Genomic DNA, 23,125 nt, shown 5'->3' with positions numbered 1-23,125 from the left:
GGGACTTTGTTTTACTTTGTACAGCACGTGTTGGTGGGGTCTACGAAGAAATTAGCATCCATTGTTTGGTTTTTGCAGGTTGCAATAACGAGCCTTAAAAACTTGGTTATGATATTCCATAGATTCGAAAACCGGGGGTGTGGGTACAAGTTTACACTGCCCCCAGCAGTGGAGGAGTGAGCCCTTACTTCATGCCTAGTCTGCATTAGCTGTAACTCGTTTTATTGATTTTAGCCATTCTGAGAGATACAAAATGAAATCTCAAAGTGGTTTTGATTTGCATTTCCATGATGGCTAAGTATGTTGACCTTTAAATGTTTCTTAGCCATTTGAGTTTCTTCTTTTGAGAATTCTCTCTTTAGATCTGGACCTCATTTTTAATTGTGCTGTTTGTTTTCATGGTATCTAGTTTTTTTTGGGGGGGGTTCTTATATTATCTGTCTATTGCATGTGTAGTTGATACAAAAATCTTTTCCCAGCCTGTAGGCTGCTGCTTTGTCCAAATGGTGGTGTCCTTTGCTGTGGAGAAGTTACTGGGTTTCATGATAACTCATTACTTAATTGTTGATCTCAGTGCCTGTGCTAATGGTTTTCTGTTCAGAAAGTCTTTTCCTGTGTCAACGAGTTCAATGCTATTGCCCTCTTTTTCTTCTATCAGGGTCCAGTATTTCTAGTTTTATGCCGAGGTCTTTGGTTTGTTGGAGTTGAGTTTTATGCAAGGTGGTAAATTTTGCTGTATTGGCATTCTTCTACATGTGGATATCCAGTATGACCAGCATCACTCTTTGAAGATGCTGTGTTTTGGTTTTTGAGTTTTTCCCCCCATCATATATTTCTGGCTTCTTTATGAAAAATCAGATGTCTTTGGGTATATGAATTTAAGTCTGTGTCTTCATTTTGAGTCTATTGATCAGTGTGTCAACTTTAGGGTCAACACCATACTGCTTTTTATTACTATAGCTCTGTAGTACAAATTGAAATCAGGGATAGTGAATCCTACAGCAGCTCTTTTATGATTCAGATTTCCTGTTTCCATATGAAGCTGAAAATTGTGAAGAATTGTGTTTGGGATTTTGGTGGTGATTGCATTGAATCTGTAGATTGCTTTTGGCAAGATTGCCATTTTTACTATATTTAATCATACTGACCCATGAACACGAGAATTCTTTACATCATGTGTCTTCTGCGGTTTCTTCAATGTCTTCAATTTTTTGTCATACAAGCCTTTCACTTGCTTAATTAGAGTTACCACAATATATTTTATATTGTTTGAGGCTATAGTGAAAGGAATCCCCCCTTCCAGGTTTATTTTTCATTTCATTTGTCACTTATATGTGGAAGGCTACAGATTTTTGTTAGTTAATTTTATATCCAACTACTTTGATGAAAGTGTTTGTCTTTGTGTTGAGTGTTTTGATTATCATGTGCCAAAGGGACTTCCTTTTTATGGTCTAATCTATTTTCTGCTTACTTCTTATTCCTTGATAAGCATCTCCATTAGGTTAGGGATATTTTCTCCTATGATTTTGTTGATATTTTTTGTGCCTTTGACCTGGGTTTCTTTTCCGTCCTCTTTGGTGTGCAGTTATGTTCAGATAACAGCAGTATATCAAATTTAAAAGATTATGGGTTAACAGATGAATGAGATATTCTCTCATATATTTGTGGTGATTATGTAAACAAATGTAATCTTTACAAAAAGCAACCTAGAACTGTATATCAAGAATCTTTAAGACATTCATAGTCAGGGTTGTGGCAGGGATGCTGGGCTCTAGTGGAGACATATTGTCCTGGCTGATATTATGTTTTTACATTAGGTGTCTACACACCTGGATTTGGGAAGATTGTAACCCTAGGTATAGATACCTGGTCTTGTCTTCGTTGGGTGGGAGTTTTGTTCCTTGGTTTCTGTTGCTCTTTCTGAGTCTTTAAAGAGTGTGGTGGTTTTGTGTTTCTTGGTAGGAAATTCTTCTGGGACCCTTGTAAGGTGGCCAATGGGGGATCAGATGAAATGTGGTTCTAGGTATTGGGAGCTGACACTTAGAAATGAGGGTGTTGTAGATGGGGGTAGTGAGGGGCATCGCAGGACAGAGGAAAGAGAATTGTTCCACCAGGATCTGCTTAGTCAGGGGAGAGACCTCAGCACGTGTTCTGCCACAGAGCTGGGGATAATTCTGGGTATGGACTTAAGAGAACCAGAGAAAGTTAGCTTCCCTGCTTCCCTGGCTGGCCTGGTATGGCTTCCCAGGGAGTGTCTGATACAGTTAGGGACCAGGATAAAGCAATGAGTTGGGGGAAGGAAGTTTGGAAAGGAAATTCTGTGTGAGGAACGAGGACGGAGGGAGTCTGCTGCAGAGCTGAGGTTGCTTTTGAGAGGCAGGGGGGAGAGAGGAAGGTGTGGCCTGCCTGCTTCCCTGGGTGGAGTGCCTGGTCCTCACTGCCCTGAGCCACCTGGCAGGCCTCTGCAGAGCCAGCTGTGTCACCTCTTGTATTTTAGCTGCTGACTATCACCCAGACCTGCCTTGGGGGCCTCAAAATGATTTTCGTTTGCCTGCCTTGGAAATTCACCTTTTTGTCCCTCATTCGCACTCTTACAGAACTTAGGCGTAAAGAAGTAAATTTTCCTGGTCCCACTGCAGGAGTATCCAGGCAGCTTTTCCTTTCTGTTGGATTATCAGCGGAAAACAACGTATTAAACTTACGAGCAGGACAGAGTTTTATTTCACCTCTGGCCTTCTGTGGGGTTCCTCTCTCCCCTGTGCGTGTTGTGTTTTATTATCAGGGCTTCTGGTGCAGAGCTAAGTTTCTGGTATTTCATGCTTGCAGTCTGGACCCTGCGCCCAGCATTCCGTCTGGAGTTCTGTGAGTTGCTGTCTCTAGTTTTGCATAAACACAAACAAAGCAGTCTTAGGAGCCAAGGTTTTGCTGGGTATGGAAGAGTGAGAATGTAACATTTGGAGACAGATGGAGATTAAGATGACTGGGACTCACTGCACGCTTCAGACAAGTATCCTGTTGAAATACGAACTTCTTGAAAAACTTCCCCTTTATTAATATTATAATTAAAACATTCATGTAATATATTACGGATTACGCCTCATATAAACTGATACGTTAGTGGAGTGGTACCTGCATAGTGCATGTGACATGCTCTTATTAACAGTTACATAGTTACTTTTCATACAACGGGATATCGGTATATTTGAATGTTCAGTGCTTATTATGATTCTACAGGCTTTCTAAGGCTTACATGTCAATGCATATATGCACATATTCATGTACACACACACAAACACTTATACACACATACTCACACAAACCCCCACACACTCACACACACACACACAAACACACACCTATACAATTCCGTTACCATGAAGATGCTGGTAGAAACTGACAGAGATGGCTTAGGGTGCCCTTTTCAAAGACCACCCACCTCCTCCTTCCATTTCCCCGCCCCTTACATCAGGTATCCATTAGTCTGGCTTCTGTTCCTAAAGTCTGACAATCAGTATAGTCCCCTGAAGATTCACTCATGCTATGGAGGAGTGTGACAGTATTTATTTCTTTTTCATTCCTGAGTAGCAGTCTGAGGTGTGCCGGGCCAGGCAGTGTAATCATTAATGAAGGGGCTTCTCGGGTGTCCGTACACTGGATTTTATGAACAGAACTTCGCTAACAGTGCGCAGGGTTTCATATGAATGGAAGTCTCCATTTCTCTGGAATAGAAGAGAGCTGGGTTGTGTTGATGCCTTCAGTTCTTGCTTGGGACGAGCACCCTGGTACCCTTTTACTCTCCCACACAGTGGGTCTTCTCTTCTCCAAGGACAAATGTGTCTCAGCTGTGCTGTTCACGCCCTGAGGCTCATTCGGCCAGCTCCTTCCTTCTGTACTCCTTGCAGGGCGAGCGAGGCAGGGGCTTGGAACGTTTTTCTCGCACTGTGGAAGTCAGCTTTATCATCCCCCTTTGAGTCCCCGCATCTTCCTGAATTTCAGGCGGCCCCCTCTCCGTGTGACCGTCCTCCGAGCAAGCTTCTGTAACCGGGCCATGACTGACTTTGGTGTCTGTAGGATCCGGGCATGGTCATGCCTACCTTTGCACATGTATCACCCTCTTCATAGTGTTGGCTCACCTTCCTCTTCCAGCTGCTCCACACGGACTCCCCACGGGCTGCAGCCCTGGCACATGCCTGTCTAGCAGTTCTAGGTACGATCATCTGCACAGTTTAAAAAACAAATGCTTAACATGCACAGCAAAGGCGTGGGGGGAAGGTGATCACATCATGGTTCCTGACTTCGCTTGCCGGCCCACCGCGGTGGGTGGGGAAAACTCGAGCAAAGCAGCTGCCACTGTGGTGGCCACGAAGCTGGGGGGGGAGGGGCGCCCGCGTCCCAGGCTCCCAGCACCCGCTCTTCTCCATCTGGACCCCCAGCCTGTGAGATGGTGCCAGCCACATTTAGCATCGATGTCCCAGTTACTCATCCCTCTCAGGAAACACCCTCACACAACCGTGGCGAGCACAGAGGTGGGCTTTAGTCACCGGTCCAGGATAACTGGAGTCACAGTTAGCTTAAGCATAGATCCTAAGCATCACCAGCTTCCCCCGCTTTCTCCCTCCCCCTCCCTCTCTCCTTTCTCTTTCTTTCTTCCCCGACCTCCCCCTCACCCCACCTCTTAAATGTAAAAACCTGGGATTCCGAACATCTCATTCCAGTCAGTCACCTTCAGAAATCTTTTCTAAAGAAACTCAAATCTTAACCTCGCCCCCCAATAAACACATCACAATGTATGGGGGTGGGCGTCACCAATGGGGTGCCCTTATTACTTTGTGTGATGGCTTGCTTAGCACCATTCCAGTTTCCTGGCTTTTTAAGACCGTGGTACTTCACCCTCAAAAATGACTAAGACCCTTTCCTCCTCAGTATGCATCCACAGCCATGGTTCCTTTCCCGCACAGGTGACTGCCCGACCCTGTCTCTATTCTTTGGCCTCCTTGAACTGTACAGGGCTTACTTCTGCTTGTGGTTTAGAGCCCATAACACTGAAGGACAGACAGTTAGCCACCGACTCCTTTACAGTTACTGGGAAAAATAAACAGGGGTGAGCGAACCTTTATCCCTCATAATATAAGAGACACTTGCTAAAAGATCTTACAAAAGGAGTGAATGACATTAATCTCTCTTCGTTTTCCAGGTGATTTTCGAGGTGGTGACCTCTGGACACCAAGGCTACCTTGCTGTTGATGAAGTTAAGGTATTAGGACATCCATGCAGTGAGTACACTCTTCCTTCAAATGTTGGGGTTCACCATTGGGGCACATTTACACCACAGACTGACGGATGGGAGGGAACTGCCCTGTCAACAGGGTTTCATGACAGGCTGTAGATGTGGGTTCCAGGGCTAGATGCCCCAAAGCAAGCATCTTGTGTGCAGATGTAGATACTTTGAAAATGCAAGGCAGGTGTGAGGGACATTTGGGTTTCCATTTTCAATGTTATCGCTGAATTAAATGTGGCATTCCCAAATCGAGTGTGTTTCTATCCCTGTTCCCAAGTTTTTGTCACACAGTTCCAAACAGTATGGACCCAATAGACTTAGGACCTACCCAATGTAAAGTCCCTTCCTTAGCCATCTGTCAGTGCCAGATTTTCCTGTCCCATCTCTTTACAATTTAGTACTTTCAGAATGTGCATTGGGAAGAAAGGGCTTTTATAGAGCATTAACATGAGGCTGGGGGCGGGGGGTAAACTGAGGCCAAGAAGGCAGGCTACAGGTACCATCATGGTGGAGGGGCTGGCTACATATCTGCCTACTGGCCCTTGGGAGGTGGCTGCTGGTCCAGGATCTGGAACTTCTCCACCGCTCCTGAACCTTTGTGTCCTTGGTCTAAGGTACAAAACCTGGACAGGATCATCGGGATGGGTCGAATGCCAGCTTCCTTCAGCCATCTGATGTAATTGGGAAAGAAAGGGTAGCATTCTCACTGTCATGGGAGCCAGGCTTGAATATTGTTTTTTAAGCTAAGAAATCTACTATGCTGAGCAGGGAAACACAACAAATAACGTGTGTGAGTGTGTGTGTGTGTGTGTGTGTGTGTGTGTGTATATATATATATGTGTGTGTGTGTGTGTGCATGCATATGGGTGTGTGTATATGTGTGTGGGTATATGAATAAGCATGTCTTATACGTGTGTGTATATGCATGTGTATGTACGTAAGTGTGTATAATGTATCTATGGGTATGAATGCATGTGTGTATGTGTGTGCATAAATGTATGATCTTAGTCTCTTATAAGCAATATGTATTCATAATGCTAGTTTTAGCAACACTGTTAGTTTTGCCTTCCGTACATTCTAATAAGTGGTATTTGCCTGTGTACATTGTCTTTTCATGTTTCTGTTCCGTGGTGTCCACTGGCAGTTGCTGCACAGAGCCCAGAGTCCGTGGATGCCCTTAGGGGGGAGGGACATGTTCTTTGCATCCTCCTGGAGTCTTTGAGTCATCTCTTGGCTACTTAGAATCATACGTACAATCTAAAGGCTTTGTGATAGGAAATGGGATGAGGACGCATGCTGCGTTCTCCCTCACGACTTGGTTGCTCCTGACTGTTTCAGCTCATCGTTGGCTGAGTTGGCCCATGTAGAGTGTGTGGCTGTGGAGTGCTGGCCGTGGTCTTGTTTGTACCCATCTACTTTCATTTTTAAGTTCAGTCCCTGGCGTTCAGTCATAGGGATATACCACAGCCTGTGCTTGCTTTTGAACATTGGCCGCTTCCTCCTCTGTTTTTGTCTATTAAAATTATTGTTGTGGTACAGCATGTGTGTGTCTCCATGGGAAAACACATGTATATGTCTGAGAAGCCAAGTTGCTGGAATGTGGGAAGACAATGTGTTAGGTTTATCAGTCACTTCCAAATTGCTGTGAGAGGTGTCTAAACCAGTTTGCATCCCACCAGTGGTTCGCTGACATTTGATTTCCCCTGTATCCTTCCCTGAGACTGAAACTGTCAGTTTGCATCCCACCATGGTGCATGGACATTGTATTTCCCCTGTATCCTTTTCCAACATCGATACTCTCAGAGTTTACATTTTTGGCCATCTGAGTGAGAAGGACAGCAGCCTGCTTTATTTTTAGAATGCCTGGCATGCAAAGAAATTGGCAAGTTGCTACATTTCCTGGGTCTCTGCTGATGGCCCCTGTCCAAACCATGAACGACTAGTTAGATCCACAGTAGTAAAACTCACACACTTGCAGGGAGAGTATTCCTTCAGCTGCTTGACTTAGAATAGACATTAGACAGTACGCGGTAGCTACCAAGGGCACCTGTGCAGTTTTTACCCCACAAAGATATCATGACACAGTTGCCTCATTCCATCCATGGGGCCTTTACTCTGAGTTTTTGTTTGTTTTGCTTTGTTTTTGCTGGTCCTCTGCAGCTGGCCCCAGGTGCAGGTTCATACTCACCCACCATCTTGTTCCTGACCAAAGCTGCCAATTTGCCATTTCTTCAATATCAGGAAGATAGCAAGTGTGTGTGTGGGGGGGGGGGGGAGTGTACAGAGAATCTTCCCACTTTTTTCCCTGGAAAGAAAAGAAAAAAAAAAAAGAAGAAGAAGAAGAAGGCTATAACTAGCTGAAACATCTGGGCAGATTCAGGAAACAGGATATAATTATCTGACCTGGAACTTGCCCAAGTCTTTGCGCCATAGCCTCCAGCTTTGCAAAGTGCCCCATGGTCATGCCTTCTGAGTCACTGTGCAAAAGGGGGACAGAAAATAACCAAAAATAACCAAAAGTCCTGCACATGTTCTCAGCGCCCAGCACTGATGTCCTGTCTTCCTGCTTCTAGGAGGGAGCTAGCTATCTGCAGGCAGATGGTGGGCTTCAGTGGGTACAGGTGAGACAGTCTGCAGCCAGGGTTGCCAAGAGCATTCTAAGCCTGCATCCTGGGTCTATCGCTTCTGCATAGGGCCTCTGGCTGACATGGGAGCTCCTCGGATGCAGCCTCTTGCTTTCCACTGGCTTCGAGGCGGTGTGTTTATCACAGACATAAAAATGCAATGCTTAACCTTCTGTGACTGTGTTCCTGCAATGTATGTGTGGCGGTATTGTGGTGGCGTGCATTTCTGTGGAGTCAGCTTCCCATGCCATTAGGGGTGAATTTACGGTTCCTCCTCTGGAAGTACCAGCACTCACACCTAATTGGCTTTGCGAGTTGCCTTAGGAGACACAGAATGGAAAGGCAGGCTGGTGGCTGAGGGTTAGGAGGTGATGTATGTTGCATTAGCACTGTGAACTCTAAGCTGTGTGTTTGATTATAGCTCTTTGGTATTATTTCTGCCTGTAATCTGTGAGTTTATGTGTGAACTGTGCAAATAAAAATCATAAGGATGAAGACATTTGGTTTGGTCTTAAAATTTTTAGAAAGCTTTACAAGTAATATTTTGTGGGATCTCCTATCAAGACTGCTAAATAATGATCGATTGTTTTGAAATTTTGATGCTCGTTAAATTTAGGTTCTCAAAGGGCCATAAATACTTCACGTCTAAAGGTTGTTTTCCATGGGGATGCAGAGTTGCTGAGACTCATCTGCTTCACTGTGTAGGCTCCTGTTCAGACTCATACAGGTTTATGAGCCATCGGTAGGACAGCAGTTTCTACACAGTAGCTGTTCTCATATAGGGATACAGTTGCTCGTAAAATTGATACTAATGTATTGACAATAGGATGCAGGATCAGCCTCTCAAAGTCCCTTCTAACAAGCATAGAAAATTCTTGAATTTCGTATGCACACTCAAAATACATTTTGAATTTGGATCAGCAATCCCAGCAGGAAAAACTGAGGAGGGTATTGTGGATTTCATAAATGTCTCCTCTGTTTAGACACATTATGAGTGTGCATCTACAAGTATTGTGTGGAGCCTCTCTTTTTTTGCGTGTGGCCCATTCCCACTGTGTAGGTCAGGCTGTCTCTTGAACTCATGAGCCTCCGACCTCAGCATTCCCGGTGCCGATTTCATGGGCGTGGGGCACCAGCTAAAACTCTTGTGACCTTGCCGAGTTAAAATGTATTTTTTATGGATTGCAAACCACAGATATGTTAACTGTTTTGCTGAGGTGTAATTTACATGCCCTGCAGATTCCTCATGTGAAGTGTGTGTTTCTCATGTCCCCCGTCACCGCACCTGAATTCATGCAATGGTTACAGTCAAGACACAGACACACGGAAAGCATATGCTTTGCACAAGTCTAAGTTTAGTCTGTGCATATAAGGCGTGCATGAGACATCAGTGCATTTCACGTTTACCCTTGAATTCAGGGTGCACCCCTAGTATGTATGCAAATCCCAAAGAATCTGTGGCGATATTTGAAATTTGAAGACACTTTGGTCTCGGTGTTCCAAAGAAGAGAAAGTTGAGATGGCTAACGCACGTTATCATGATTAATTACCCATTTCTATAACCACTCTTGAATTATTCACTAGGAAACAGTAAATCCAAATGGCTAAACTGACGGATCTCTTAGATTTGGTGGGGAGGGGTTCATTTGTCTCCATTTTGAAATTGAGAGTGTGGCTTGCCAAGTGTGGTGTTTGCCAGCGTTGACCGGGTAGTTCTGGGCTCTTGTTTGCCGACACTCCTTTTCTTGTATGTCGGCCATGGGAGAGGCCCAAGCCCTGGTTATTCTGGCTGTGGGCACACTTCCAGTACATTTCAACCTCTGCCATTGCATTGAGATGTAAATGTAAATAAGAGGGCCAGGGCCTACTCATTTTCCACCCTCTTCAGCTTGCTCTTTGATCTCGCCAATTACTCTTCTCTGATTTTGATGCTAGGATTTTGAGGCAGGCTTTGAAGAATCAATAGTAATGAAACATCTACAAGGCGATCTGTGTCTCCGTCAGTGATGACTCATGCCTTTGGGATCAAAGACTGATTGGGGATCAATTAATGTTTGGGAACTTCACTCTCTGTGCTAAGCAATGGAGTGCAGCAGGCTGGAGGCAAAGGCAGACCGAAGCCTGTTTGTTATGCACGGGAGACAGCAGGAGACAGCTCATAGAGCTCTGCAGACTTCACAAGGGTCTGGTGGAGCATTTTGAGAGGGTACCTAGAAAATACGTGGGCCTATAAACTTAGAGAGAGGGGGAATGTTTCTTTTTGAATGTGAGATGGGTTGGAATTTCCATGCTTAAGGCGCTATGCTTGGAATTCCAATTACAACCATTTGGCAAAGTTGGCACTCTAGCCCAGCATGGCTTCTAAACTTTGCTGACACAGGAACTTTTTGCTTGGGCTCTTTTCCACTTTACAAGAGTCAATTATTTTAAACAGAGTTTTGGTTTTTTTTTTTTTTGTTTTGTTTTTTTGAGGGCTAAGTACACAGAACACCTTGCTGGAATCATCCTTTAAAAATCTGTATCCCACTCCTTTAAATGAGTATTTTATTATTTTGTTTTTTGGTTTTTGAGACAGGGTTTCTCTGTGTAGCTTTGGAGCCTGTCCTGGAACTAGCCCTGTAGACCAGGCCGGCCTTGAACTCACAGAGATCCGCCTGCCTCTGCCTCCCGAGTGCAGGGATCTAAGGCATGCGCCACCTCTGCCACCATCACCTGATTTAAATGAGTATTTTAAAAAGAAAAGATCTCGCTGAGGCTTTTCTGCTTGGGTTCAATAGGACATACATACATACATTTGTATACACATAAGTACACATGTTTGTATGTTCTTTGTTTGTTCACACAACCTCAGCATCTAGCCCAGGCTGTTTTACACTTGTGGTTATCCTCCTTAGCCTCCAAGTGCTGAGAAAGCTGATTGTCCCCACCATGGCCAGCCAAGTGGAATGTTTGTTCACCTACATCCACCCCACCAACCTCCCTCCCACTCTGTACCACCCACGCAGAGTGCCCCAGGATGTCACTTTGTAACTAATGTGTGTATGTGTGTGTGTGTGTGTGGGGGGGTGACCATAGTTCTCTGTGAACACTTATGAATCAGAGTTTCGTTTTCTACCTTAGTTCAGAATGCTGCCTTGTGTCCTTTCCTCAACAGGTTCCAGAATGTCTTCCATTCAAAGCAACCAAGTTTGCAGAAATACAGGCACATTTCAAAATTTACTTCTTAGAAAAAACTATATCATTTAAATTGAAATTTATCTTAATGTTGCTTCTAAAATATTTTCCAATGTGAAGCATACTTTTTAAAACTATTTGTCATAGGGAGAAAAAAAACTACATCCTGATATCTTGAAACTTTTAATATAATAGTCATACTGGAAATTCGTGAACAGCCTAGGTAAGAAATTTCAGACAGTCATTCTGGAGACGGAAGAAGCACATCTCTTACGTGCTATTTTACTTTGAGAAAGGACATAATTTGAGTAGCCCACACTCGCTCTTGCAAAATGGCCCCTGAGATGTGTGGAAAGGAATTACTCAATGGGATTTTGTCCCAGATGCTGCAAAGTAAGTATGCCTTAGGTGTCTGTAGTTTGTATTTGTCAGTAGTGGATGGGCTGCAGACCTGTGTCTCTTGACTCTACTAGGAAAGGCGTGGTTGTGAAGGCATGAGCCCTATTCTGCATCTTGGCATTGAAGGGGAGAAAGGATGGACAGGACTTTTTTGCATTCTGTCCTTTAATGAACTCTTTAGTGGAGAGAATTTAGTAGCTGTATGCAAGGAAAGCCAGAGGAACTTGGAAGCCTGGAGAAGGGTCTAGAGAAGAGGAGGATCAGGGACAGACAGAAAAAACAGAGGGCCATGTATAAGACACCATGAGTGAGAGGGACCCCTCCCCTTCGCTTTCGTATAGAAAACATGCAGGCCTCTACACCGTCCAGGGTAATCAGGACATGAATCACTGTTATAAGATGTGAAATGCCCGCTGTTTATAGGTGATTGCTTAAAAGATGAAGCACCTCCATTTCTGCCCAATTTTTATTATGAGCAAAACAATAAAGTTTTATATTTTTTACAGAAAGAAAAGCAGCAAGGAATTCACACTGGATTTTATATCTGTGTACTGCTAATGTCATAGCTTGTCTTAAAACACACTTATAAATAAATCCTACCAAATCAAGACAAAATCATTTCCACAAAACATCATTGGTAATTTCACCTATCCATTTTGGTGTTTCAGGACCATATCTCTCCCTACCTCCCCTCCCCTTTTTTAAAGCATTCTATCTTAGGATAGAACGAGTCTCTTTTTACTAATAAACACACTTCCTTTTTCCTTGAATGTCTGTCTTTCAAAGCCATTTCACTTTATCAACTATATGACTTATAGCCATTAGTGATTCTTATTTTACAGTGATACCTAAATAATAAGCATAAATAATGAGAACTCATTATTACATATTATTTACTATTATACTTTAAATTATATTCAATTTGTATTTTATATGATATGTAAATTAAATAGTAAAAAATATGAAGAGAACTGTGTTAGTATATGTCAGCATTCTGTACACCAATGGTTTTTATGAATACACCATTTTCATACCCTGGAACAATGCATGTATATAACAAGAAAAAAAAGGCAATTATGTACCAAAGGCTGTGATTATTGACAGACACAGATATATTAGAGAATAAGAAATATAGGTACTTTATACTTTATTTTATTTAGAAATGATCCAGATTGCAAATTACCAAGAATATCTAGAAACTACATTAAGCAAAGTTTTAAAAAGTAATTATTGAAATAAAAGTTGTCAGGCCAACCTCTTAAATCAAGGTATTCTCATAATCTTAAATGTCTATAGACTATAATATCGATTTATTTGACTGATAAGACAGTGTAGAATTCTACCATACCTTATCATACTCAATGCTGCTAGCTCAGCATGTTTTATTTATTACTTTGTATTTTTACATCTTGACCAGCACTATTAAACCAATCTCATTTGCCAAATATACAAATCACCTTGGACAAATAAACACATGAATGACCTTGAACATTTGAATTCTTAAGCTAGGAAATGGCATCCCCCAATAACTACGATGGGTTCCTTTGCTGACTTGGTAATGCCATCTAGAGGTAGGGGACTCTCATATGGGCATACAATCTATAGGTATTTGGGCAAATAGAGATATAACAGATCATTGTGAGTTGTCATCCCCAAATCATTTGTAAACACACACACACACACACACACACACACACACACACACACACAAAACTACTAAGTGTGTGTGTATGTTTGTGTATAAAAGATGATTCTTGTCTTTGTTTCGTTGTATATCTTTAAATAAGTTTGGGCAGGTAAACGAAATTGCTCCTTGCTCAATATAAAGGCTAAAGTTTCTCACCAATTTGCATATGCTCTTTTGCAAATGTAGGCTAAATTTTGTTTCTAATTATTAGCCTTTTATTTCCCAGCCTCAGACATTTGGGTTTTGGGACATCTCTGGGTCTATTGGGAGCCCGTGAGGCAGTGGGGGGGGGGGGGCTTTGCTTTGACCAGAGCATGGAGGGCTGCAGTGAGGAGAGAGGGCTTGGGGAGGAGCCCCTTTGAGAGCTTTAAGGTTTTTTACAGAGTTGGTGTGTAGAGAAGGGGCCCGTGGTCAGCACAGATGTGAGAAGGCACCGTTCAGTCAGCCAAGAAGTTCCCAAGAGGGGATCCCAAAAGCAACGCACTGGACCTCAGTCCAGGCAGGGGACTCACAGCCCAGAAGCACCCTCCAAGGAGGAGACTAAGAGAGTGACTTGGTTTTAAGGAGCGTGTGTGTTCAAACACACCCTGTTAGTGTTGACCCTGTGTACAAAAGTGACCCCAGAAGAAGTCCCTGCCCTAAAGAGAACCCAGGGAAACGAGAGGAAGGATCCATGCAGCCAAAGGGAGCACAACAGAGACAGCCGAGGCAAGGCGGGACTTTCTGGAAAAGATCCTTTCTTTAGATTTGATTGGACCCCTGGAACCCGTCAGGATTTGGTAGGATGCTGCTCACAAACAGGATGCCTAAGCATTCTAGTTTCCTTTTGTTGCTGTCCTAAAACAATCTGACCAAAAGCCAGAGGGAAGAAAAGAGCGTATTTTGCTTATACTTCCAGGTCACGGTCGTTCCTTGAGGGAAGTCAGGGCAGGGAGCTGAAGGCAGGAATGTGTGCCCTTCTGTGCAGCGTTGTCTTAAAGCAAGGGACTCCACCTCCAAGCTGTGTGGCAGGGACCAGAAGATTGTTGCTTGCTAGCGTTCTCTGTCTCCTCATCATTGGCTCACGCTTAAATAGATTACTGATTAGTGCAGAAGCACCTGCCTAGGAATGTATGTGTGTCTGCGTATGAGTATGTCTGTGTGTCTGTGTGTGTGAGTTGTGTGTCTGTGTATATGTGTCTGTGTGTGAGTCTGTGTGTGTGTGTGTCTGTGAGTGTGTTTGTGTGTTTGTATATATGTGTGTGTATATATAAATATATATATATATATATATCACTATAAGTATACGTACAACTTTCATCACTGCACAGACATATAGAGAGTTATATGTGTGCTCTCCTCGCATTTGAAGCCAGCCATTTCTTTCCATTGCCCATAGCCTTCTCTGTGCCCAGTTTTTCCTTTGCTAATTGGAAAGATCTCATTTCCTAAACAAACAAGCAAGCATAAAAGCCCTGTTCTTCATGAAGCAGCCATTCCCAGGTGTGTTTGTTATTCTTTGGACATGCCTGGGACATCATCTTGGTGTGAGACCGGATAACTAGGTCTCTAGACCAGAGGTGACCAATTAGGGACCAGAACAGTAGCTACTGCCTTCCCTGGCTGCATGTCTTGAGTAACAAAGTATAATCTCAGGAGTCCTCACAGGAGCGGCTGGACCTCTTTAGAAGTAGACGGCTGACCCAAGTGTTTCCATATTTTCTTGGAGCCCAGAGTCCCACTCAAGGCTAACTTCTAGATATTCTAGTATAGACCTTTATAGGTTTTCTGCTTCCGAGAACCGATGACGACGATGATGACGATGATGATTATCAGTATTATTGGGTGAAACCTCAGATCTCTCGTGGAGAGTATTTGCTGTATTCTTGGCTGTTGGTTTTATGGTGGCAGAGGACAGCGACTAAGAGATCCATCTGCTCTGGAAGGCAAAATTTCTGTGTTCTACTGGGTGACACCTCACCATCACAGGAGATGCCATGAAGGCTGAAGAGAAGGAAACCTGTCTCATGACCTGGGAAAGAGAATTTAGGAAGCAGTTTCGGAAAGGATGAGAAAGGATAACCATGAAAGGGAGTAGAAACCGCCCCTCGATGCTGGGAGATGAACCCCTCCCGGGAGGAGGGGAAGGGAGAAGGCTGGGAGACAGGTTGGCACCTGAGCAGCACTTGCCTTCGTGGAGAGTTCCTGAAGATTCTCCCTGGGTTGACGAGGGTTGGGGTGCCTTGCCACTCTTGGGACGTGTCTGGAAGAGGACTTAGCAGCCCTTCTGGACTCTGTGCTGTTTCACACATGCCTGTCTAAGAAGCCACCGGAAGATTGATTTGCTGGAGCCGGATGCAGGAGAATCACGTCATGGAGTTGAGAACTGACTTGTGTCCAAATCCACTGGGGACAGACGAGCTGCAATGTCATCATTTTCTCACATGGCCAAGGTTGAGGAACTTCAAACTATCTTATGAGTGTTTGGTGAAATGAGTATTTGGGGATATTTCCACTCTAGTTAGTGAGGGTTGCACTGAAATGGATTTGCATGCTGAATATTATCTACCCAAACCACTTAAAAGCAAGCGCGTGTGGGAATATCTTAAAGATTTTAGAGTATCTTTGTATATGCCTAATCTTGTCAGTGAGGTGTGAGTCTAAATGTGGAATTCATTCACATTTTATGTATCGCTCATATGTATAAACTGAAGGTAATTTCATGCATTATATTTAGGTTTTAGTGCTCGTATGCTTGGCTTATAGTCTGTCCCATGAGTTGTACAATATAACAACTGTTATATGATGTTGGTTCTTAAAACTATTTTAGATTTTTCAGAGTAGGATGCTAACCTAATTCTCTCTCTCTCTCTCTCTCTCTCTCTCTCTCTCTCTCTCTCTCTCTCGTGTGTGTGAGAGAGAAATAGTGTGTGTGTGTGTGTGAGAGAGTTTGGGAGTGTGTTTCAGTGTGTATCTGACTTTGGGTGTGTATGTATGTGTGTGTATCTGTGTGTTTGATGACAGACATAGCAGCAATCACTTTATTTGATAAGAAAACAGCTCCTCATTTTCAATGTAGTCTTTTTTATTTCAGTCAAACCTCACGTCCTTTACTAATACTGGGGCTCTCTGGTATAGATGCACCTAAGATAATTGATAGGACTTTTGGGTGGTAAAAACTGTGGAGTCAAAAGTCAGATGCGAAGCTGGGAGAAGGAATGCTCCAGAAGTTGAAATTTCAAGCAGACAGCTCTCACGGTGACATGCCTATGGTTTTATTAATGCAAGTTAGCATTCATTTAATTTAATGACGCCGTCAGGAGTGTGGGGGACAGTAACACCAAGCTCTGCCTGCTCTTGCTACCATGCTCACTGATGGTCTGAAGACAAGTAGAGAGTATGGTGGAGCTTTATAGAAGGAACACCGCCAGCGGATTTCCAGGCAGAGGCTCCACCCTGGGTAGCAAGTGGACCCCTGGGACTGACCGGGAAGGTGGGGAGACTAGAAGGGTCCTGTGATGTAGAGAGCGGATCTGGGCTTTGGAAATGGAAACCCATGCTCGTCATGGGCCCACAAGTCTCTCCATCCCCAAAACAGAGAAAACACCCGCCTCCTAGAACCTGTGTGAGTGTTCTAGGCACATAAAACTCAAGGGCTACCCTTTTAATAAAACATAGTGGGGTTCCAGTGCCTCCCGAACAAAGTAGGAGAGACATTTGGCTCAGGGAAGCTTTTCAGCGGTCTTCAAAGACCAAAGAATTGTGTTATTCTTGAGTAAGGAGTAGTTTGATAGAGCCAGTGAGTTATAGGTTAACGCTTTAATACTAAGCCTTTTAGAACATTCCACGTACTAAGCATTGTGAACGCAGTGAATTATTGCTGGCCTCCAAATAACAATGAGGTTGTCCTGTGCTGCTGGTATTAAAATTCATTGTTCTTCGTTTGCAATGCACTTGCAGTTCTAATTATGTTCTGCTGGGCTCATAAGATGCTGGCTTACAATCCCCAGACTAGAATGCCATTCTCCAAAACAGTCCATGCACAGCCTGAAGACCTCTGAAGGCATAATGAATAGATTCTAGTCGTTGTCTGGTCTTATCTGCCCCACCCACACAATACTCATTTTTCTTTCAGCTCTCATCCTTTCCCTGTCTGCGACTTTGGCGTAGCAATAGGAGAATTTTCTTAAAATTCCCATGGCAGACAAGCTCTGACTAAGTCTGGTTCCTTGACACCTATCTTAAGTGAGATTCAGAAATTAAGGTATACTGCTCAGACTGTGCATAGCCATCCTAGTGGCCACAGCTGTCCCATAATGACAAACGCACAGCCTTTGGAATTCTTTGGATTTCTTGAATGAGAAATAAGAATCAGCGAAAGTTGCCCAGTTTGGGCAGACCCAGCATCATTCACAGAGTGTGTCTATTGGGGTAGTATTTTTGGTAGCTGGGAAATATTACAGAGGGAATGTTGCATACCAATTAGTTGTATTAAAATATATATTATGTGCAGCTCAGTATTGGGGTTTCAAAGTTTCCTTGACAACATCATTTAACTTCTTACTGTTCTTTTCACATTGCAAGTATAAATATCTAATATGTTTTTGTTCAAAACATCAATTAGGCATCAGCATAATCTTTATTAATACAGATTTGTTATTACAGGGAGACTGCTGAGCTACGGTAATTTGCACAGCAGGAACTATGAAATATCTTCTCGTCTCCTTTGGTTCTATCCCAGACTGCCTGGGTTTTTTCTTCCCTCTCTCTCTCTCTCTCTCTCTCTCTCTCTCTCTCTCTCTCTCTCTCTCTCTCCCTCCCTCCCTCCCTTCCTTCCTCTAGTCACAGAGCACACACACACACACACACACACCAAACACTTTCCATGATACCCTTTACAATAACAGAGAAATCTTTAAAGCTTCTATAAATATAAATGCAAACACGCATTCTCTTTCCCCCAAGATGAACACAACGGGAAGGCCCCGTGGGAAGCGAATCTGCTAGGTATGAGTGGGTGTGTTCTAGTTGCAGGTCCCACTTTTAATGTCTTGACTTCTTTCCCCCCGCATGTAGCTAGAACACCCCACTTCCTGCGGATTCAGAACGTGGAGGTGAACGCCGGCCAATTCGCCACCTTCCAGTGCAGCGCCATAGGCAGAACCGTGGCTGGGGACCGGCTCTGGCTGCAGGTATGTGCACCATCCTGGAGGCGGGACTGGGGATGCCGAAGCAGTCGCTGTTCTAGAACATTCTTTGCACATCAGTTGGATCTCCAGGCTTCCAACCTTAGCTGGGCAGCTTTCCTTGCTTGTCCTTTCAGAATTTCTGTCAGCCCCCCCCCACACGCCTGTCCGCATTGCTTTTTTGTTGATGGTGTCCTTTGACAGATTTTGTCAAATCAGATTTAGCAAAGAACCTTAAATTCTAAGCTACAATACTTCTCCCTCCTCTTCCACGGAAGAGAAACAACAGGAAGAATCTCATTCCAGTCTCTCTCCAGGCACGCACACACGCATGCATACCCCAAGAGAGGGAGAAAGAAGAGCTTGCTTCTGTGGGCCTTTCTGTAAACTGAGTTTTTAAGCATTTCATGTTAATTTCAAGCTTTAAGTTGTGTGTGTTTATATTTTCATATAAGCATGGCCGTGCGTGCAGTATGCCCTTCAAGTCCTGCCCTGTACACTCTGTGTGACAGACTGCCCCTGGACCCTGCGCCCACTCTGAGTTCTGACAGATGAGTGATGTCAGTGGCTTCCTGTCCACAGAATACTACTCCCTTCCTTAGGCTGCGGGGTTAGGCTGTGTGTGTGTCTGCGTGTGTGCGTGTGTGCGTGTGTGCGTGCGTGTGTGTCTGTGTGTGTATGTGTGTCTGTGTCTGTGTGTGTGTCTGTGTGTGTATGTGAGTGTATGTGTGTGCGTGTGTGTACATGTATGAGTGTTTGTGTGTGAGTGTGAGTGTGTATGTGTGTGTGTGTCTGTGTCTGTGTGTGTGTGTCTGTGTGTTTGTGTGTTTGTTAGTGTGTCTGTGTGTGTATGTGAGTGTGAGTGTATGTGTGTGTATGTGTGTGTCTGTGTGTGTGTGTTTGCATGTGTGTCTCTGTGTGTGTCTTTGTGTGTATGTGCATGTGTGTGTGTGTGTTTGAGTGTGTTTGAGTGTGTGTGTGTCTGCGTGTGTGTGTACATGTATGAGTGTTATGCGTGTGTGCATGTGTGCGTGTGTATGAGTGTGTGTGTGTCTGCATGTGTGTGTGTGGGGGGTGGCCGCAGGTTTCTCCTTGGTGACGTCATCCAGTCGCATCGCCTCTTTTAAGTACCGATCTACAGGCTGCTCGTTTCTCAGGTCTCCTGGAGTACCTGTCCCCTCTGGTTTCCCTGCAGTGCTGGGATCAAACTCCGGTCCTTATACATGCTAGGCTGGTGGTCCCCAACAGACACAGCCCCGGGCCTTTTACACGTTTGTGTCATTATCGTGTTTATAATTTTGAGTCTGTTGCTAAGCTGAAGCACTCTGTGTCCTAAGCCTTCTGTGTCCCTTGTCTCAGCATAGTCAGCTTCCGTGCCCTTGTTCCCTTCCTGCATCTGTCCCTTACCCTCTGCCTCTGCCATGTGTGATGACTGCGGTGTCACTCATAGGAATTTTAAATCCTTTATCCCTTTTCATCACTGCAGGTTACCTGGTTATTTGTATTTCTCTGGGTTTTTTTTTTTTTTCCGGGGATGGGGGGAGAGTGGGAAGTAGCTGAACATCTCAGATGAGTCCAGGCTGGGCTGTCAGGTGAGAATGTGGTCTGAGGAGCTGTTGCAGGACCACTACACAGAGCAGGCCTTACCCTTCAGCCTGTCACCTTTTTATCCTGTATCCCGACCCTTGTCAAGGACCTTCACGCCAGGAAGGAAGGAAGGAAGGAAGGAAGGAAGGAAGGAAGGAAGGAAGGAAAGAAGGAAGGAAGGATGTGTATAGAATCATGGTTTCTCAATCCATCCTTCCTTTTTCTCTTTGTTTTTGAACGTTTTGTAATCACTACCCTAAAAGCGTTTCATAGCTAAGCATATAACTTTTTCTTATCTTTTTATCCCGCGTCTCAGTTATTTTGAGTTATCATGCTACGGGTATAGGATTGTTGCCTGAGTTGGTGAAGGTTTGTGTTAATGAGACCCAGACCAGCTGTCTGCTGTGGTTGACAAAGGAGCTAGGCATCTTTTATTGACATTTCCCATGAAGCGTTAACAGCCTTTCAAAAATGACTCTATTGTTTCCATCATTGTCTGTAGAGTTCTTAATTATTCACGGAAAACTAGTTTATTGCCTTTCTTGTGCACGCCACTTGGGAGGGGAGTCTGAGGAGTGTGAGCTCAGGTCTGAAGCCATAGGGGATATTCCCAAGGCTCCCTGGCACACCGGTCAAAATTGGCTTCCAGATTTTACAAATACCTCAGATTTGGGAATCCTCTGCTTCAACACCTTAACTTGGGATTCCAATCTTTAGTCCGTTACTAGTAGTGGAAATGTTGGCTTTAAACAATGTGTAGCATGATATAAGGAGACGGCTGATTTCTGTTGGGGGGGGGTGGGTAGGGGAAGGAATCTGCTGTAGATGTTTCCATCCTGCCTCTACTATAGAATCACCTTGGAAGGATAAAGGGTTTCAGGCTCACTCCAGTTCTGATTTAATGGGTTTGAAGGAGGGACCCCTCTTTCAGTATTTTATCACTTGGGCATTAAATGCTGTCCATGTGATTGATTCCATTGTGAAGCAAGGGTTGAAAGTAACTAACCTGAAGCAAAATTTAATGGGTATAATAAATTGGAATGGAATATGTAACTGGTACCTTAACAGTATAGTCCCTCGGCGTCCCCGGAGTTTGGAGTGAGGAGCCTATAGTAACACAGTCCTGGATGCTTGAGTTCCCTGTGTGAAATGGCCCACTGTTTGTGTGTAACCTGTAAACATAGCCTCACACACTGAAATGATCTCAAGATCGTGTACAATAACTAGCACAGTGTTAACGGTGTGTGTTGGTGGTCATGCCAGACTGCTCCGGAGCTAAGGGCAAGGACAATGCCTGTGTGTCTTCAGTAAACAGTTTCTTTTTCCTCTTGTAGGGTTGTGCTATAGGGCCAGGCTGGCCTGAACTTACTGTGTAGCCCAGGACACTTTTCTTCCCCAGCCTCCCGAGGGCTGGGACTGGAGACGTAAGCCACAATGATGGCTTTCAAATATGTTTTATTTTTATTTTTCAGTCTTTGAGTGCAAAGCCGATTGTACATAGACAGCTCAGTATGCTTTTTGTGTCCAATTTGGTGTTCAAGACCTCTCTATTTTTCATGTTCTGTTAGACAAGCATTATACTAGTGATGAATTCATTCCTGTTGAGCCTGTGTTGTTTTCCGTCTCCTCTTGCCCAGAGTTTTCCCCCCTAATCTTCCTAATCATCTGCCTTTGGCAGGCCTGAAAGTCTCCATGTGCCCATGTCAAGATGGAGCATGACAGTCATAGAATTTACATGACTGGATTCTTGAGTGAAGTTCAGTTTATCCAGCTTCCCAGGGTGCTATTTGATCTGTGAATCTTTTGATGACCAGGTAACTCTGCTACGAAATTGTTGATGACTTCCTGCTGAGTAGGTATTTTGTGAGAAAGTGTCTATTTTATGAGCAGCTTTTGGAGAAGACCCATACACAAAATTATTAAAATATTCTAAAAATAGTTTCTGCCTATGTGCATAAGGTATATCTGGAATGTAACTGAATTCCTTCTGTAAATATGGATGTCATATTTAGTTATTTTGCATGTGTATATGTGTGCATGTTTGTAAATGTGTGTGTGTGTGTGTGTGCATACACAGGTGCCTGTGTACCTGCATATGGGTGTGTGTGTGTGGCATGTAGGCCACCAAAGTTGACCAGGTGTCTCCCTTGGTCACTCTCCTGCCGTATTCGTTGCGTTGAGGTCTGCATTTGAACCTGAAATTCACCAACTCCATCTGGTCTAGCTAGCCAGTTTGCCCAGTGGATCCCCTGTCTCTGTGTCCAGAGTGTTGAGATTTCAGGCAGCTGCCATACCTGCTTGCCTTTGATGTGATTTCTGGGCATCAGAATTCCAGGACTCAAGCTTGCATGGCAAGTCCTTTATCCACTCAGCCATTTCCCTAGCCCTAGATCTTATTATTAATGACTCGTTACCTATATGCAAACATCTGAATACGTCAACCATTCTGAACACTACCTTCTTCTTCGCACATTTCTGACGAGGGCTCTCACACACACGGTCCCTGTGTAGCTGTAGCAGTTCTGAAAGTGGTCTTCTTCTGCATGTCAACTCACCAGGGTCTTAAAAGTAATTCTGAGGTCCATGCACAAAATGAATGAGACACGAATATTTTTTAGGTTCCTCTATGGTATGAATCTCCCCAAGTGTAAGGCAAGATCTAGACATCTATGATGGATGTTTACTTGGGGACACATGGGTGCTTTTGAGCGTAGTCATCTGCAACTCTTTCATTCTGTCTGACCGCCTGAAGAACACCCACAGTAAGCATTGGGCGTGGACTTTCTTGGGTCCCTCTTGTCATGTTACATTTATTTGACAAATAAGGGACTGAGGTCCAGCCCTGTAAGTCACATAGGGAACCTGTGTAGTTAGGAATAGTGGGAACCCGCGTCTCTATTCTAACTGCTCTACTGTGTACGTAGAACTCGGCGTCAAACTTGGCATCATTCTCTCTGACATGTGGGGGAGCTGGGGAACTTGACTGTGACCCTTTGTCACACAATCAGCGTCAAGGACCTGACCTTAGGGAAAGTGTCCATGTGTTCATTGTATCCCAGGTACATGTTTGTCCACACCTACATGAAATGTCCAAAGAAGTAATTATTTGAAACATAACTTTAAATACTGCCTTGGTGTCGTATCATAAAATGCTAATTAATCTGATGAAACATAGGTGATGAAGAAGAATGTTGTGTATGTACATGTGTTT

The 23,125-nt window shown here is 44.0% G+C and overlaps 1 protein-coding gene across 1 annotated transcript in view; it reads left to right on the top strand.

The window, feature by feature from the left end:
* Ptprm (protein tyrosine phosphatase receptor type M) overlaps positions 1–23,125 on the top strand; it is a 449,915-nt gene that overhangs the window by 82,818 nt on the left and 343,972 nt on the right. Inside the window, exons 3-4 of the mRNA XM_051190901.1 lie at positions 5,195–5,273; positions 18,218–18,333. Of these exons, the coding sequence (XP_051046858.1) occupies positions 5,195–5,273; positions 18,218–18,333 (195 nt within the window). The remainder of the gene's footprint in view (positions 1–5,194; positions 5,274–18,217; positions 18,334–23,125) is intronic.

Source organism: Phodopus roborovskii, unplaced genomic scaffold, assembly GCF_943737965.1.
Source record: "Phodopus roborovskii unplaced genomic scaffold, PHOROB, whole genome shotgun sequence".
NCBI classification, from domain to species: Eukaryota; Metazoa; Chordata; class Mammalia; order Rodentia; family Cricetidae; genus Phodopus; species Phodopus roborovskii.
Note: the sequence above shows the minus strand (reverse complement) of the source record. Positions and strands in the feature narration are given on the sequence as shown.